The 18240-nt window shown below is 50.3% G+C and overlaps 1 protein-coding gene and 1 non-coding gene across 3 annotated transcripts; both read right to left on the bottom strand.

The window, feature by feature from the left end:
• Nucleotides 1–5115: 5115 nt before the first annotated feature.
• TRNAI-AAU (transfer RNA isoleucine (anticodon AAU)) lies at nucleotides 5116–5189 on the bottom strand. Its single transcript has one exon. It is a non-coding gene; the product is annotated as a tRNA-Ile (tRNA).
• A 3965-nt stretch (nucleotides 5190–9154) lies between these two features.
• Nucleotides 9155–16618, bottom strand: PRSS16 (serine protease 16). Of its 2 annotated transcripts, XM_025890860.2 has the most exons (12): nucleotides 16549–16618; nucleotides 16313–16473; nucleotides 15562–15661; nucleotides 15308–15437; nucleotides 13901–14024; nucleotides 13591–13668; nucleotides 13461–13508; nucleotides 12714–13004; nucleotides 11822–11963; nucleotides 9686–9865; nucleotides 9462–9607; nucleotides 9155–9348 (listed from the first exon to the last, which is right to left on the bottom strand). In XM_025890860.2, the coding sequence occupies exons 1-12, from the start codon at nucleotides 16616–16618 to the stop codon at nucleotides 9271–9273; spliced, it is 1548 nt and encodes a 515-aa protein (XP_025746645.1). In that variant the 3' UTR covers nucleotides 9155–9270. The 2 variants fall into 2 exon arrangements, with proteins under 2 accessions (XP_025746645.1, XP_073746242.1); XM_073890141.1 differs by lacking the exons at nucleotides 12714–13004; nucleotides 13461–13508; nucleotides 13591–13668; ... (1 more) ...; nucleotides 15308–15437; nucleotides 15562–15661.
• Between the last annotated feature and the right edge of the window lie 1622 nt (nucleotides 16619–18240).

Below are 18240 nucleotides of genomic sequence, written 5' to 3'. Positions count from 1 at the left end.
AGAGAACCAGAGGAGGGGGCCATGGGAACGTGGGATTTTAGACAAATCGGACAAAAGTTGGGGACGACCTGGAGTCCTTTGATTGGCACCTCAGTGCGCGGGGAGTGGTGTGGGACTGAGCGCTTAACCCGTGGGATCTGAACTATCTCCAGGTAGACAGTGTCAGAATTGAGTGAAATCGCGAGACATCCACTCGGTGTGCCAGAGAACTCCTTGTTGTGGGGAAGACCTCCACACATTCGGGGACCAGAAGCATCAGAAGGGGGGGTGTTTGGTATGAGGGGTAAAAGAGACCCGCAGGGGAAAGACTCACGGTAAGGAAGAATGGGCTTTCTTTACACAGAAATGAACAGTGACTGCGGGAAGTTGGGCTTAGCTTCCCAGCATTGCCGGAATCCCTGATTCTCTTCGAGGTGCTTCTCTCTTTTCCCGTTAATAAAACAGATCGGAGATAGTGGGAGCTAGGTTTATCTGCTGACAAATACAGAATAAAATAAACCCTGGGTCGTTGGATTATAGTTGGAGACAACCCTGTGAAATCATGGTTCTATCTATAGATAGCTAGATATCAATATTGAAATAGACATAGATATGCACGTGTACGTGTGTGCAGATTTCTTGTCTCCATCGGTGAGAGGGCCTGGGGGCAATGAGCTTATCCAGAACCTAGAACTTGATCTCTAAAAATCGTTCCCTGGTAAGAGCATCCGGAGCTCCTTTGAAAAATAGCTGATCTCAAGATTGGGGCCCCCAAAATTACAATATAAATGCGGGGCTTTTTCTTGTCCCCCAAATTAAGAACTCCCTAAAAAACTATGATACATGTCAGGAAGACACAGAAGTTAGTTTGAAGGGTCCACATCGGCCAGATTTGTAACAATCTGAGCATCAAAATACATGATTAGTGATTATAATTCTTTGAGCAGGAATCTGTGAGTTCATTTGAGATAGACAGACAGACAGACAGACAGATGGCTGAGAAGGGGAAGCTCTTCCTTATAATGGAATTTCAAACAATCCATGTAAAAAGAAAAATAGACTTTTTACATTGTTGATTTGAAATGATTGCAGGAACAATTGATTCATACTAGAATTATGAATGGATGCCAAACTAGTAGGTACAACTTTGAGGAAGATGAAGCTATTTACATAGTTCTCAAAGACTCTCTACAAATTTCTTTTTAAAATACTGATGTTTTTATAACGATAAATTATACATAACATAAAATGGATCATTTTAACAATTTTAAGTGTACAGTTCAGTGGAGTCAAGCACCTTCCCGTTGCTGTGCACCCATCACCAGCATCCACCTCCAGAACGCTTTCATCTTCTCCGACCAAAACTCTTACCCATGAAACACTAACTCCCATGCTCCTCCTCTCCACCCCCAGCACCCAGCTCTCTGCTCTCTCTCCCTGTGATTTTTACGATGCTAGGTACCTCATATAAATGGAATCATCCACTATTTTCTTTTAGTGACTTGTTTATTTTATGCATAATGCCTTCAGGTTTCATCTATGTCATAGCAGGTGTCAGAATGTCCTTCCTTGCTGGGGCTGAATAATATTCCATTGTATGTCTATAACACCTTCCGCTTATCCATTCATCCGTCAATGGGTACATGGGTGGCTTTGTGGTTCTGGCTATTGTGAATAAAGCTGCTGTTAAAATAACTGTACAATATCTGTTTGAGTCCCTCCTTTGACCTCTTTTGGGTGGACATCCAGAAGTGGAATTGCTGAAGCATATGGCAATTTTATGGTCAATTTTTTGAGGAATCACTATATGGTTTTCCCCAGAGGCTGTACCATTTTATATTTCCACCAGTAATCCCTAAGGGTCCCAGTCTGTCTACATCCTCACCAACATTTGTTCTTTTCTGTTTGCTTTTTTTTTTTTTTTTTAAAATAAGAGCCATCCTAATGGGTCCACATATTACTTTAAAAATATGCATAGGATAGCCATATAGATTAATGGGACACAATAGAGACTTCAAAAATAGAGGTATACATATAAAATAAATTGACTTTTGACAGAGTCGTCGATATAATGGATGGAACAAGAACAGTCTTTAAAAAAAATAGTGCTGCAAGATCAGGATAGCCATATGGAAAAAAAATTAACTTTGATCTTTATTTCAGTATATGTAAAAGTTATAGTATATGTGAAAATTAGATGAAATTAGACTATATGCCTAAACAAAAGCCTAGTTTATGTAATTCTGAGAAAAAAAACATAGATCATCATGACCCTGGAGAATATCTTTGCATGAATTATAAAATACAAACATCTGATCAAATGTTCTCCATCAAAAGAAAGGAAATGAAAAGGCAAGTCACAGACTGTGAGAATATTCAGATACATAATTAAGAAAGGACATGTATCCAGAATATATAAATACTCTTACAACTTAGTACTAAATGACAAAACCCAAGAAAAACATTCTCAAAAGACTTGAACACACACTTCAAACAAGAAGATATATAAATAGCCAATAAGTATATGAAAAAATACTCATTATCAGTTATGGCAAATGCAAATTAACACCACAATGAGATAATACTTCAAATCCAGTAGACTGTCTAAAATTTAAAAGTCTGACAATATCAAATGTTGGAGAAGTTTGGAACAAATGGAACTCTCATAAAGTGTTGTTTGGAATGTAAAATGGCGGTACCATTTTGGAGAACATTTGGTGGTTTCTTATAAAGTCAAACATACATTGACCAAGAGACGCAGCAATTCCACTCCTAGGTATTTTACCCCAAAAGAAATGAAAACATATGTGATGGTTAACTTTATGTGTCAACATGGCTAGGCCACAGTATCCAGATATTTGGCCAAACATTAGTTTAGATGTTGCTGTGAAGATATTTTTCAGATGAGATTAACATTTAAACCAGTGGACTTTGGGGCACCTGGATGGCTCAGTAGGTTAAGCATCTGTTTTAGCTCAGGTCATGATCAAGCACCGAGTTGGGCTCCCTGCTCAGCGGGGATTCTGCTTCTCCCTCTCCCCCTGCTTGCACTCTCTCTCTCTCTGTCAAATAAATAAATAAATTAGTATTAAATAAATAAATATTAAATAAATAAAATCTAAAAAAAAAATAAACCAGTGGACTTTGAGTAAAGCAGATTACCCTTAGTATTGTGGGTGGGCCTCGTCCAATCAATTGAAGTCCTTAAAAGAAAAAAGACCTTCCTTTCCTGAGGAAGAGGGAATTCTGCCAGCAGACTGCCTTTTGACTGGAGCTACAACATCAGTTCTTTTCTGGGTCTCCACTCTGCTGACCTACCCTGCAGATGTGGATTTGCCAACCTTCACAATGGCCTGTGCCAATTCCTTAAAGTCTCTCCCTCTCTTTTTCTGGAGAACCCTGACTAATGCAACATATGTCCACACAAAGATTTGTTCCATTAATCTTCACAGCAGCGCTCTTCATAATAGCTAGAAGTGAAAATATCCATTTATATGTGAATGGAAAGCAAATGTACAGATGTATCTGTACAATGGAGTACAATTCCGCAATAAAATGGAATAAGCTACTGGTACATGAATGAATCTCAGAAGTATTGTGCTGTGCACAAGAAGCCAGGAACACAAGAGTATATAGTCTATGATTTATAAGATATTCCAGAAAACGCAGAACCATCATGACAGAAGGAAGACCTGTAGTTGGCTGGGGCTGGGATGAAGGTATAAATCACCGGAAGGGGTATGTATCAGTTTCCTATTGCGATTGTAACAAGTCACCACTAATTCAGTGGTTTATAACAAAATAAACTTACTATCTTACAGTTCTGGAGGTCAGTCTAAAATGGGTCAGCAGCACTGCATTCCTTCCAGAAGCTCTAGAGGGAAATTTGTTTCCTTGCTTTGTCCAACTTGTAGACGCTGCTGGTATTCTTTGGAGAATAGCCCCGCGTCTCTCCAACCTCTGCTTCTGGGTCACATCTTCTGTGACCTGGACTCTTCTCACAGACCCTGTGATTACATTGGACCCATTTCAGATAATTCGGGGTAATCACTTCCTTTTAAGATCCTTAACTGCATGTGCAAAGTCCCTTTTGCCATGAAAATAGCATATTTGTAGACTTCAGGAGTTAGGATGTGGACATCTTTGGGGGAGGGCATTATTCTTACTACCACAGAGCACGAAGGAACTTTTGGGGATCATGGAAATGGTCTCTACTTTGCCACGGTTGTTACTTGTGTATATAAATATATCAAATTCTATGCCAAAAATGGGTGCATTTTATTGCATGTAAATCGTCTCATAATAAAGCTGATTTTAAAATAGAAGAATCAGAATCTTATACAAAGCGTTTTGAGCTTCTGCTTTTTTCACATAACAATATATCCCCAGCATCTACCAGACACAGAATAACAGCTAATTATCACGTTCTAAAGAGTGGAGAGATTTAAAAAAAAATGTTAAATAATACATAATTTTCTTTTGGGGTTCTTTTAATGCTCATAGTTTCGGCAGAACGTACTTTGTTTGAACATTATGGAGGTCATCTTCTCCCGTGCTCTCAAGTTTCCCGAAGCCTCCCCCTGTGCACATTCCCTCCATCAATGACGCAAAAGGTTAGAACATTTCAGATTCAATTTCTGAATATGTCATCCCTTCGGAAAATAAGCTCTAACGTTAAAAAGCGACTTTTTCAGAAATTAAGCATCTAAATAAAGGCAGTGGCCCGTGCGGGGATCGAACCCGCGACCTTGGAGTTATTAGCACCACGCTCTAACCAGCTACCGAGAAAAAAACAAAAAACAAAAACAAAAACAAAAACAAGAAGCAACCTTTCTTAGTCTTTACTGAAAGTGTAATATAAGCCAAAATCATTTCAGCTTTTTTCCCAACACAAAACAGGAAATTCTCCAACTCTTCCTATCCCCCTCTTGCCTAACTGTGCCCGCTCTACTTTTGCTCAATTTCCTTTAAAAATACTGTCCACTTTAGCTTTCGTCGGTTACTTCTTAAAAAAAAAAAACAAGAACAAGACGCTAGGTCAAAACAGCCCTCACAAGAATTTCGGTTCAGCAGTGGTGTCCTCTGGGGAGGATCCTTGGGGACTTATGCTCAGAAACGGTAAAATAGGAACAGTCGTGGCCCGTACGGGGATCGAACCCGCGACCTTGGCGTTATTAGCACCACGCTCTAACCAACTGAGCTAACCGGCCAACTGCTGGCGAAGTTTCTCCAATTCCGAAGATGTAAACAAAAATCGAGGGCACCACCGGTTCTTCAAAGGGGGGGGGGGGTAGGGGAGAGGGGAGGGGCACCAAAACAAAAACCTAGAAAGATGAACAATTTTTTTTTTTTTAAATCCCACATCCTTCCTAGTTCGCGCTCCCCCACTGTGGATGATGGGAAAAGGAGAGAAGTTTGACATTTGGTTTGAGTGAACGAACCCTCTCGCGCACCTTCCTCAAATTCCAATTCTGACCCGAAAAGATTCTGACCAAAGTCGCCGAGCGGGGCTTCCTCTCTCCTATTTGTTACTGGCTCGTCTTTTTAAAATTGATTTCCAGGAATTCTTTAATCTGGACACAGATCATTTGCCAAATGTATGTAGTGTGCATGTTTTCCTTCAGTCTTTTCCTTGTCTTTCCACTCCTTAATGATTTTTAATGAGAAGTTTTCATTCTGATAATGTCAATTTATCCCTTTTTGTGTATCTTACGCTATTCTTTTCTCCCTAAGAAATACTTGCCTACTACAAGGTCATAAATAATTTTTCTGTTTTTTCTAGATATTTTATAGTTTTAGCTTTATGTTTAGATCTATGATGCACTTGTATTAATTTTTGAGTATGGTATGAGTAGGGGTGAGGTTACATTTTTCCCCCAAGCTCTGAAGCTCAGAGAATGCTGGGGAAGAGAAAACAGCCTAGCAGCACCCAACCCAGACCCATTCAGATGTCAGGTTGCGAAGAAGTTTGCAAAAGAGATTGAGAGAAGTTCTATAATTTATCCAACTGTTCTAGAATCATTTGTTTTAAAGACTTTTCTTCTTCCCTGATTAGCATTGGCATCTTTGTAGAAAAGTAATTGATCGTGTGTGTGTGTGTGTGTGTGTGTGTGTGTGTGTGTGTGTGTATTTACTTCTGGACTCTGTCCTGCCTCATTGATCTATTTGTCTACCTGTAATGCCCAAACCACATTGTCCTAATTATTGGAGCTTTATAGGAAATCTTTTGATGAGGTAGTACTAGTCCTCCACCTTTGTTCTTCTCTAGATTCAACATGAGAGATCTGTGTCATGTTGAGAGTATGGTCTACAGAGGGTGCGTAGACTAGGCATGTTCACAAGGCCCCTGGAGTTCTCACTTTGGGATAAGGTTATGCCTGCATCCGCACCAGAGCAGAGACCTCCAGAGCAGATCGCCCAGGAAAGAAGCCCTACTTGATCATGTTTAAGGGTGGAATTTGCATGAGACAGACCAGGGGTCTTCAGAGCACAGTGCTTCTACATTCCTCAGAACTGTTTATCCTCATTAGAATTCAAATATTTTCTACGCTATAGAGCATAACTGGTAAATGAAAGTAATAAGCAGGGGAATCACAAATTTACCAATCTTCCTGGTCCTGAGAAGTATTTTTGCAATCTTTGATCCAATTTTGCATTCTTTGAGCTTCTAGAAAAGAGAGTTCACATGAAAATTGATGAGGTTGTGAAACATGGAACCCATATGGGTGTGTTTGCTGGGATGGCACAAGTCCCTCTCTCAGGGAGTGGGCATTCTAGTACAGAGGAGTTGAACAAAAATGAAAATAAAACAAGGTCATTTCAGCTGGTGCTGGTGCCTGGGAAGTTCATAAAACAGGTAATGTGACAGGGAGTGACTGGGACCTGGGAGCAGTCAGGAAAGGCCTCTTGGAGGAGGTGACATTGGAGTTGAGCCTCCATGTTAAGAAGGAAGAAGTCACTTAAAGGTCATTAAAGGGGGCTCCTGGGTGGTTCAGTCGGTTAAGCATCTGCCTTCAGCTCAGGTCATGATCCCAGGGTCCTGGGATCAAGCCCCACCTCGGGCTCCCTGCTCAGCGGGGAGCCTGCTTCTCCCTCGGTTGCTCCCCCTGCTTGTGCTCTCTCTCTGTGTCAAATAAATAAATAAATAAAATCTTTAAAAAAATAAAGGTCATTAAAGGGCACAACCTCTGGGCAGAGGGAGCAGCTAATGTGAGGACCTGAGGTAGGAATTGGCTCTAGATGTTAAGTAATCAAAGAGGCTACGTGGTTGGCATGCAGGGTTGAGAGTAGTAGGAAGTGAGTTCAGAGAAGAGCTCAAAAGCCAAAGTATGTGTAGCCGCGGGAGGGAATTCAGACTTTATTCTGGTTGTAGCTGGAAGCGATCTGAGGGTTTTAAGCAGAAGAGTGACATGACCCAATTTACCTTTTGAAAGCATCACTGTGGTTGCCAGGTAGAGAATGGATAGTGGGGACCAAGTATGGGCCAGGGAGGCCAGGGAGGGAGAGCACCTCAGAATTTTTCCATCCTTTTGTAATAGAGACTGATGCAGGCGGACAGTGATGCTGTCAGCACAGCAATCTTGGGTGAAAACAGTGGGCTGCCTGGTCACCGGCAGCCAGCCTGGGGACTCAGGCCACCCCAGAGCCACGATGCACCCCACGACGTGCACCCGATAGTTCAGCCTGGCGCCGCAGGCCCCCTGCCAGGGCAGCTCCGAGAATGCTTGAGAACAGAGCCTCGCACCAAACCCAAATGCGTTCGGATGTCAAGTTGCAAAGAAGTGTGCAAAGGAGATGGAGGGAAGCTGCATCCGGCCAAGTGGAAGGAAAACCAAAAGTGTGTGAAGAGTTGAGGTTAGACCTCATCCTTTCATTTCCCAACAGGCACTGAGCGGCCCTGATGTGTCAGACCGTGGTGCCGGAGCTGAACACATAAAGGGAGGCACTGAGGCTAGGCCCCGGCAGGAGGGGCTACGGTTCAAGGTCAGTAAGCGGGACAGGGTAGCACCTGCGGAACAGGGCTGGGGTAGCTCTAGGCAGGAAGAAAAGAGTTCGTCCTCAGGGTTTGGAGTCAAGATAGGCAAGGAGGGACTTCCTCACTGGAGTGTGGCCTGTGGTTTCTCTCACCCCTTCTCTCATCCTGACTTGTCTTTACTTCTGCCCTTCCCAGCTCCCCAGAGACGCTGTCCCCCTGACTTGCTACTTCCTGCCCTCCCCAAACCCGGGGCGTCCCTATCAGGATGTCCGGGTAGCGTCTGGTGGTGGGAAGTGATGCTGAGTGAAGGCTTAGGAAGGAAGACCGAGAGAGAGAGAGAGAGAGAGAGAGAGAGAGAGAGAGAGAGAGAGAGAGAGAAGGAACTGTGAGAAGCAGGGGCGGCTCAGGGTCTGGGGTCTGAGCGGGGTCCGAGCAGGACTTGGGCCGGGGCACATTGTTCTGACATTTGGCATTGAAAATACCAATATTCCGGGGCGCCTGGGTGGCTCAGTCGGTTCAGCGACTGCCTTCGGCTCAGGTCATGATCCTGGAGTCCCGGGATCGAGTCCCACATCGGGCTCCCTGCTCGGCGGGGAGTCTGCTTCTCCCTCTGACCCTCTTCCCTCTCGTGCTCTCTATCTCTCATTCTCTCTCTCAAATAAATAAAATCTTAAAAAAAAAAATAAATAAATAAAATACCAATATTCCTTCCGCCGTGCGGGGGACACTGAGAAGACAGCTGAGTATGAACCAGGGAGCGAGGTCTCACGAGACACCTGATTTTCTGGTGCCTTGATCCCACACTTCCTGGTTTCCAGAACCGTGAGAAATGCCTAGCAGCGGGCCATGAGCCACCCCATCTACAGTGTGTCTTCTCACAGCAGCCGGAACAGACTGACAGAGAAGCTGACTCCTACCAAGACTGCTGTGTTTCTGAAAGTAGGAAAAAAATAAATTGATGTGAGATCGTTCCAGAATTCTAAGACACAAAGCAACTTTACGGAAGATACTTTAAACAATAAAAAAGGATAGCCATGAAATGATTAATAAAATGCTCTCTAAAAAATAAAGTAAAAGCTCTCTAAAAAATAAAGTAAAAATACCAGTATTCACAACGAGAATGATTCTCCACTTATATTTATCCAACTCTTGGTTACACAACACATGTTCAGTCAGGAGTGAGGACGTTTGTGGAAACAGGTGCTGAAGCCCACTTCCCGGAAATTTCCTCATTCAACACGAGCTGCTTTCTCCCGTCCCGTGACGACGTCCAGGACTGAGGTGGCCGTGCAGGGAGCGGCAAGGGTACGGGCCCCTCAGCCGCCCCTGCTCACCCGGCTCTCCTGGCTCTCCTTTGCCGGCCCGAGCCAGGTCTGCAGCTGCTGGAAGATGCTCTGCCAAGAGGTGCGGACAACCGTGAAGGTCAGACTCCAGCCTAGCAGAGGGCAGGTACATGCAAATCGATATGCAAATGACATGCTAATCACCCGAGCCTCTGCTCTCTTACCTGGCGCCCTAGGCGGAGGCTGCGGGAGTCTGAGGGCCTCTTGGGGGCCATGTCCATGCAGTGGGAGGCACCAGGGATGAGAAGGGCTGACTCCGAGGGTCCCGAGGCTTGTGTTACGCTCAGCACGTGCCAGGGGTCTGTGTCCCCTGGTAAGAAAGGGAAGAATGGTTGTTGCACCGGGGCTAGGTGGAGATCCAGGAGGCAGGATCTGATGGCAGGCTCACCATTAGTGAACAGCACCTGGGTGGCCCCCGGGGTCTGGCCACCATAGTAGGAGTTGGTCTGGGCCACCGCCTGCGCGATGGATGAGGTTGAGAGCCCGAACACCTGCTCACATAGCTCCAGCTGGGAGGGCAGCGCTGGGAGCTGGGAGAAAGGGCATCTGGGGTCCTCACAGGTGACATCTGTGGAGGGAGATATCTATCAGTGTGGAGCCTACAGCCCTCCCCTTTAATAATCATTTACAGAGCTTTCCCTGGTGATGACCAAAACTGCTCCATACCCTCCCTTCAGTAAGTTCACGGTCCCGTCAGAGAGACACCCCCGCCCTCAGATGGTGACCGCCCAGGAGGTCGTGTCTGTGATGGACAAGGCCGGGGGTAGAAGGAATCCCAGAGGAAGCATGACAGGCTCCAGGAAAGCATCCTGCCAGGGATAAAACCTTCAGGAATTAGGAAGAGTGAGCCAAGCAAAGACAGAAAAGAGAAAGCCCCATAAAGAGGGGAGACAGCATGTGTACTCAGCTAGAGAGACAAGGGGACATAGGAGCGTGAAGCACAAGCTGGACCACGTCTCCCTCGCTTAAAAATCCCTAGCTCCCCTGAGCCTTCAGCCTACATCTAACTCCCTTAGCCTTACACTCACTCATTCCTTTCTCCACCATTCATTGAGCACCTCCTGTATGCTCAGTTGCCTCATGAACCATATTGGGAGCCCAGTAGCAACTGAGATAGTCCCAGGCTCTGCGGTGACAGGGCTCAGTGCAGAGGGGGAGATGAGCAATAAGGTCTGTATGATGAGACTGTGGGAAGTGCTAGGGAGAAAAACGCAGAGCTGTGGAGGGGGCAGAAGGGGAGGCCAGGAGGCCGACTTAGCTCCAGCAATCAGGTAAGGCTTCCTGAGGAGGAGGCATCTTGTATTGAGACTTGAAGATGAGTGAACTGTGTGACGAGAGGAAGATGAGTAATCCAGGACAAGTGAACAGTATGGGCAAAGTTCCTGAGATGTCAGGAAAACTGGTATATTGGGGGGTCAAAATATGTAAAGTCTTGTAGTAATAATAATAATAATAATAATAATAATAATAATAGTAAGTACTTAAGGAGTACCTGCTATGTACCAGTGTTATTCTTAGCATGTGACATATATTACCTCCCTTAATCCTGGAAATAACCTTATGAGAGAAGCACTATTGTTATTCCCATTTTACAGATGTGGAAACTAAGGCACAGAGGGAGAGCTTAGGTTATTTGCCCAAGTTTGCACAAGATCACATAGCTATGAAACCGTGAAGTTAGAATCTGAACACTTTGCTTTAAACCATATCTTCATTGCCTTCAGGCGATGTGGAAAGGATCTGAACTCTGGGGTAGTGTACCCAGATTTAGCAAATAAAATTACAGGATGTCCAGTTACATTTGAATTTTAGACAAATAAACACTTTTTTAGTGTAAGTATGTCCCATGCAATACTTGGGACATGCACTAAAAAAAATGTCTGAAATTCAAAATGTAACTGGGCATCCCGTATTTTATTTGGCAACCCTACCCTAGGGTCACTGCGGAGCCATGGGTTTTGAGTAGAGAAGGGACAAGGTCGTATTTAGAAAGATCTCTCTCGACTCGGTGAGGAAATTGGATTGTATGGGTGAAAAGAAGGCCTGGAGACCAGAGAGGAGGCTGGGTCAGGGATGGAGGCAGGAGGGGCTGGGGGCCTCCACGGGGACAGCAGAGCTGGGAATAGAGAGGGGGTTGAGGTGAAGAGCGGGCAGGGCTCAGGGACGGACAGGCTGTGGGGACAAAGGGAAGGAGGCATGAGAAACACTGCCAGGGTTTCTAGACGGTAACTAGGGAGCCGGTAGGGCCCTTCCTGGGACAGGGACACGGACGAAGCGTAGATTGGAGGGATGATCACCCACGTGGAGGGCTGTGTATGAGAGAAGGTATGTGAGGGTGCCGGGCACAGGCACACTCTAGTGGAGTGTCTACCCTCCAGCCCCACCCCCACAGGCTAAACGAGGCCCAGGAGTCTGGCCAGTTGTCCAAGCGAAATGAAAACCAGTCCAGACCCCCATGAGACAGCTCGTCTGGGCACAGCACAGAATGTCTGTTTTGGGGGTGAGGGTGGGGCTGGTCACTCACAGAAGCCGAACTCTGTACAAGTCTGGTACAACCACTGCCGGTCACCCACACTGGACAGGTGGGGGTCTGTGACCTTCAGTTGTGCCACTGTCTCGGCTCGGGAAAAGCTTAGACACCTCTGGCCCAGGCTGTGCATGACAACCTAGGGGACAATACACATACATACATAAATTCCTCCTGTCCCCCCGGCAAGTCAGGACCCAGGGCCTGAAAGCATACATAGGTCCTTGCAAGTCAAAGGTCAGAAGTCAGAAGAGCTGCAGAGCTCTGGGAGTCAGGGGTCAGAGCGAGTGGGTGCATGGGTCCCTGTGGGTTACAGGTACTGGACAGCTGTGAGACCCTGCGCAAGTGATCATCTCTTGGGCCTGTTTCCTCATCTGTAAGTGGGGATAAAAATAGTGCCTGTCTCCTAGAACTATTGCGAGGATTCAATGAACTAATATATGTGAAGCCCTTCGTACAGCATTTGGTCCAGACAGGGCTGGAGAAGTAACAGCTGTTTGTAACTGCGGATGCCGGGGCTGGAATCCCCGGCTCCAGGGAGAACTCTGTCCGGAGGGCTACATTTCCTCCTTCCTTCTGTAAACGCTATTTGCTATGCTACGCATTTGCTACGCATTTGCTCTGCATTCTGTTGCAGGCCTGGGGAAATGGACAGAACAAGATGGGCAAAAGAGGTAACAGTCACAGTCGCTAACACCTGCAAACTCCGTGCTTCTCTTGACCGACTTCACTGCACCTCCCTGAGGGCCCAGAGGTGTCACCCCTATTTCACAGATGAGGAAACTACGGCTCAGAAGGGTTCACGCTGGCCCAAGGTCAAGCAGAGGAGCAGGAACCCCTGCCGGCTGGCCCCCCTCCCCCGCACCAAGCCGCGCGCCGGGCCGCTCACCTGCACTGCCCGCCGGAGCCCGTGGTAGGGCGCAGAGCGGCTGCCGTTGCTCCGGCCTTCGAGGAGGAGTCCGCAGAGCCGTTGCACGCTCAGGGGCACTCCCGCCTGCGCGTCATACTGCACCACGCCCCCCACCAGGGCCTGCAGCGCCCCCAGCAGCTCCGCCTGGTCCTCCGTGCGGCCCAGCGACGAGCAGGCGCCCAGCTCCGCCCGCAGCGCCGCGCGAGCCCCCCGGCCCGCGCGCAGGCGCCGCTCCACTTCCGCGAAGGCTGCGGACGCCGCCGCCAGGCACTGCGGGGAGCGAGGGACCGCGCTGCTGAAGACTCGGGCCTGGGCCTCGCCTTTCCTTGCCCAGGACCCGCGTCGTTCCCGAGCGCTCCACTTTCTGGGAGCGGCCGTCTCCCCGGGCCCGCCCCGCTGAGCCTCTCCCTCCTGGTAGGGTCTCCTCCCAAACCCCCCGCCCCCCGCGGAGCCTCACCCCCCCCGCCGGGTCGCCCCCCCCCCCGCTGAGCCTCTCCCTCCTGGTAGGCTCGCCCCCCAGGCCCGCCCGCATCAGCCCCGCCCCTGCTAGGACGCCCCGCTTTTTCGGTGCCCGCCCCATCTCTGCGTTCCCGCGTTCTAAAGTCCACCCACCTTCCGGGTCTCCGACCTCCCTCAGACCCCGCCCCCTTGCAAGCGTCACCCTCTGGCCCCCACCTTCCAAGACCTCCTGTCCCCCTACCCCCTCGGACTGGCCCCATCTCCTACCTCCGGAGACCCGCCGACAGCCGTGCTCCTTAGGCTTCTGGACACCACCTGCAGTGGGGCGGCAGGAGAAGGAATCAGGGGGCTCCCCGCGCTGAGGACCCCTCCCGCACCCGCCGCCCGCCGCGCTGACCTCGTTATACTCGGAGAAATCCAGCACGGCCCGCACCGGAGCGGAGGAGGCGACAGAGGCGAAAATGAGGTGGGGGAACTGAGGGAGGACAGCCGTCAGCCTGCGGGCGGGGGGACCCGGGACCCCACACTTCCCGCTCCCGTGTCGCTCCCGCCTACCCTGCCCTCTACTCGCGGACTCTGGTGAAGACAGCTCTTGGACAGCTCTTCTGGGGGGAGGGGAGGGTGCGGGGGGGACGAGGGGGGACGGGGTACACCTGTCCTCTGAGATGGGCCCCCCCCCCCCAGCCCGCCGCGAGGGTCCCGGGGACCTTCAGCCTGGCCCAGGCAGCCAGGGAGCCGGCGTACGAGCCTCCGAAGCAGATCCAGGGGCTGGAGGTGGAGACGTTGAAGAGGCGGGCGAGTGCCAGGCGGGCAGAGGCCACGTCCGCCAGCCTGGGGGGCCGAGGGGAGGCTCGGTGGGCCCTCCTGGCCAGGAGTCCCTGGAGATTCCCTCCCTGCGCGGGCGGGGACCCAGAGACGTGACGGGGGGAGTCTGGCTCTTCTCACGGGGTCGGTGTGAGGGCTCCCCGCGCCCCGCGTCCATCTCAGCAAGTGCTCACCTGCGCCAGGGGAGGCCCCTCCAGAAGGCCTCCACCCTCCTTCCTCCCGGCAACACGCGGGAGGAAAAATCTCTGAGGCATTTTAAGCGGAAAGCTGACAAGTACCGCGAAGGGCTGGGGGCAGAAAAGGAGAGCTACTTGGAGAGGAGGGGCCCTAGGCTGGGGGCGGGGCAGAAGCCACCGGAGGAAAAACAGACACAATTACAAAGAGAGACGTTGGGGTGCGTCTAGCATCCCTTTTCCATCCCAAGTGTTTTCTTTCTTCCCGGACTTTCTGAAACGGTTAGCGCCATCCTCCTGCAGCTAGAAACCGGTTTAGCTTGTGAAAGATGGAGAGACAGAGAGAAAGAAGCACAGAGGCAAAGAGCTAGAGGTGGAGATGGGGAGGGAGACAAGAGGGAGGCAGAGAGCCGCCCGGTGGGAGAGGGAGAGCTCAGTCCTGCGCGGAACGGCGGAGCAGGTGAAGGACCCCCGGGGACCAGAGGGGCTGTTAACCGGGGGGGGGGGGGAAGGGGGGGAGGGAAGGAGCCCTACAAATATGTGGGGGAGACCCAGTCCCTGCAGAGGGAAGTTGAAAGGCTCCAGGCAGCCCTGCGCTCGGAAGTCTGGGCAACAGCAGGGATCTCTGTGTAGCTGGAGGCCAGGGAGTGTGGGAAAGTGGAGGTCGAGGGTTCGCTGCGGACCCAGAGCCCAAGGGCCCCGTGTCCTCTAAGTGAGGTGAGAGGCATGTGAGAGACGTGAGCGAGGGGGGTGGTGAGCTGGTGTGTGCTCAGCCCACCCCTCGGCTGCATCTGTACAGTAACTGAAGGGCTGGGGGGCAGAAGACCAGTGGGTGGGGAGGCTGTGTCCTCCAGGGACCAGACGTGGGGGTCTGGACCAGCAGGCTGCCGTGAGACAGAAAGAGGTGCAAATATAGCCTGAGAGGAAGAAAAGGGGGGGGCAGAAACCCAGATATGGAGAGAGAAAGCATGAGACACTGAAAAAGAGAAGAAAACATGAACCAGAGACCCAGGGGTCCACTTCAGGCGGCGCAGGACCACCACAACAACACAGGGAGGCGGAGATACAGACCTCCTCAGGCCCACGGCCCCAGACAACTTCCCGGCCCTCACTCACGCATGCCGGCTGGACAGGAAGCCGAGCTGGGCCACGTCCAGGCCCCCGGCAGGTATACTCAGGCCATAAAACCTGTGTTCCAGGCCTATCACCAGGGCCCCCCAGGCTGGGGCCAGGGCTGCAGGGTGCCCTGTGAAGAGTATATGGTTGGGGGGGATGCAAGCTGCCCCCCTCCCAGCACCGTAAGGCGCAGCTCCCCTCCCTGCCCCCGCCAGCTTCCCAGCTGTGTCTCCCCCCCCCACCTTGCTTCTTACCTCTCATCACTGAGCCAGCCCCGAGGCGGCTCTCGCCCCCCAGGTGCAGGAACACGGGTCCACGCTGGCTGGCCCAGTGCTGGTCATTCACCCAGTACCGCTAACAGGCGGGATGGGCGAGAAGTGGGGTTGAGAGTCCTGACCTCTCCTCTCTTCCCAGTTTGTTGCGGTCTCCCTCCCTCATGGGTCTTTCTTTATATATTTGGTAGTATGTGAAATAGGCTTGTTTATTTATGTGTTTTTTTCTCCCCTTTGTCTCTTCAGCTAGAATGTAAGATCTGTAAGAGCCGAAAGTTTGCCAGCTTTTCAGTCCTGTGTCCCCAGGGTCAAGGGTAGGGCTAGCATATTGAAATGAGGCCCATAGAATAAGTAAGAAATGCAGATCGATTTGCAAGTGGGACCTAGGTGAGCTGACCTCTGCAGACTGGGCAGAGTGGGTGTGAAATCTGGTGAATTTGTTCATTCATTCATTAGAGCTCTTCAGGTTTCTGTTGTGAGGCAGGCCCCGACGTCTGCTACATACTGAGACCCTACAAGTTGGTGGTGGGTCTGATGCTCGGTCTGAAGGACGGGAAGAAGCGGGGGAAGGACAACGCCGCAGGGACAAAGAATAGGGACGCCGAGGGCAGAGAGGGAGCCCGGGGGACCAAGGGCACAGCTAAGGGCCCCGGGGACGCCGACAGTGGGCAGAGGATGAGCTTGTGGGGCTCAGCGATGCGGGGACTGGGGGCTCCCCTTCTCCTGGCCTCACCTGCAGGAAGGAGCGCCTGTCAGACGTGTTGAAGGGGTCCAGTGGCTGCCCCAGCCACCCTTGTTTTGGGAGGGCCCCAGCACCTGGGCCTAAAGTCAGGCTCAGGCCCGAGCTCTCTTGAAACCGCTGAATGTGCTCCCTCAGGCGCCTCAGGAGGGAGGCTGTGGGGCGCAGAGGGGAAGGAGTCAGGCCGGGCCCCCTGGGGAGCCCCTCCCTGACCCTCAGTGTCTTCCTACCTGGAGCTGAGGAGCCCCCGAGAGAAAGCAGGAGCAGAAGGCCCAGCCACAGGGCAGGCCTGCCGGCCATGCTGCCCCCTGGTGTGCGCTCGCCTCTCCGCGCTCTGTTCACCCCACGCGCTGAGGCCCTGTGTCCGGTTCCTAGGACTGGGCTTCAGACTTATAGCCTTTCACCAGGAGCTCGGGTTTCTTTCCAGATGCCTCTCCCGGGCCAGGCCAAGCGTCTGTGGGAACCACCGCAGCGGGGCAGGGACGCCTGCTGACGTGGCACCTGCCGATCCAGTTTCTCTCTCGCTCGCTGCCCCTCTGTGCCCCAGCCTCCCCCTTTCTAGGCCTTATTCTGCCCTTCAGATGGCACCCCGGGACCTGACCCTGCCCACTCGCTCTGGTTTCCTCTCTCTGGGCCTCGCCTGTCCTCAGCCCCGGCCCCTCGGCCCCCCTCAGCTCTTCTGTCTTCTTCTTCTTCTTCTTCTTTTTTTTTTTTTGCTCTTCCGTCTTCTTGAGCATCTGTCTCTGTCCCAGTCTCACCCCGTCTGCTTCCTAGTCTCCCCTCTTTCTGCTCCTTATCATGGCCTCCTGTCTCACCACTCTTTAAAAATCTCCTTTGGAGAGGAGAAGGATTTCCCTTAGTTTTAAAGAAACACAAGAAGGCCAACAAACTTTTTGCTTTTTACTTTTTTATTTTTTTAAGATTTTATTTATTTATTTGAGAGAGAGAGTGAGCGAGTGAGAGAGAGAGAGAGAGAGAGCATGAGCGGGGGCAGAGGGAGAGGGAGAAGCAGACTCCCCATGGAGCCCGATGTGGGGCTGGATGTGGGGCGCGATGCGGGGCTCCATCCCAGGACTCTGGGATCATGACCTGAGCCAAATCAGACACTCAGCCGACTGAGCCACCCAGGCGCCCCAACTTTTTACTTTTTTAAGTAAAAAGAGGGTCTGGCCAGGTGGCTCTTAGCTCAGGTGGGTAGAAGGTAACGTTAACAACACTGACGGTTGTGGGTTTGATCCACAGACGGTCCAAGAAAGGCATTCGTTCTTGTGTTTAAAAAAATTAAGTTTGCTGCAGTCACCTCAGGCATTGGAAATAGCCTCTCCAATGTACAACTGAGATTCGACGTGGACTTAATTTCTTAGTCCTCAACAGTGACACCTGCCTTCTCTGTCCCCCGCTCTCCGAGGCAGGGGTGGAGGGAAAGAGAGAAAAAGAAGCAACAACTTGAGAAAAAGTGGCTTAACGCCTTCAGATAGAAATCTGAGTAAAGAAAACGAGGTACCAGAGTAGGGGTGGGACTGGAGGTGACATGGGAGTCTGGTGGCCACTGCCCCCCCCCCCCCAGGGCGCCACGCATCCTTGTCGGGTTCCCAGAGTCCAGCCCCCGAGTCTCCTCATGGCCCTTCGGTGCTTCACGTACCTGATCGGCTCCTCGTCTTCCCGCTGCCTCTCAACACCATTGAAGTTGGTATTTCTTATTGTTAAAAAACTCAAATCGGACACAACGTGTACCTTCCTTTCCTTTTCTTTTTTAAAAAGTTATTGGTTTGCTCCCACCAGAATTTCTTTCTACAAAGACAGTTGTTTTTTTGTTTTTGTTTTTGTTTTTTTCTGGATCTCTAAGGCCAATAACGGTTTTGAACCTAAGATAGGCATTCAGTAAATATTTGTGGAGTGAGTGTATGAAGCCTTTCCGTCAG

This window comes from Callorhinus ursinus, unplaced genomic scaffold, assembly GCF_003265705.2.
Source record: "Callorhinus ursinus isolate GAN/ISIS: 27379988/994484 unplaced genomic scaffold, GSC_fseal_2.0 scaffold129, whole genome shotgun sequence".
In the NCBI taxonomy this organism is placed as follows: domain Eukaryota; kingdom Metazoa; phylum Chordata; class Mammalia; order Carnivora; family Otariidae; genus Callorhinus; species Callorhinus ursinus.
The sequence above is the reverse complement of the archived record's forward strand: the minus strand, read 5'-3'. Positions and strand labels throughout refer to the sequence as shown.

Excerpts from the sequence above, each read along its gene's own strand:
- PRSS16 (XM_025890860.2), bottom strand. The coding sequence starts at position 16,618 with ATGGCCGGCAGGCCTGCCCTGTGGCTGGGCCTTCTGCTCCTGCTTTCT. Across the intron at positions 11,964-12,713 it reads GGCTCCGGCGGGCAGTGCAG|GTTGTCATGCACAGCCTGGG; the intron begins GTGAGCGGCCCG and ends ATTGTCCCCTAG. Across the intron at positions 9,866-11,821 it reads TTGTACAGAGTTCGGCTTCT|ATGTCACCTGTGAGGACCCC; the intron begins GTGAGTGACCAG and ends CTCCCTCCACAG.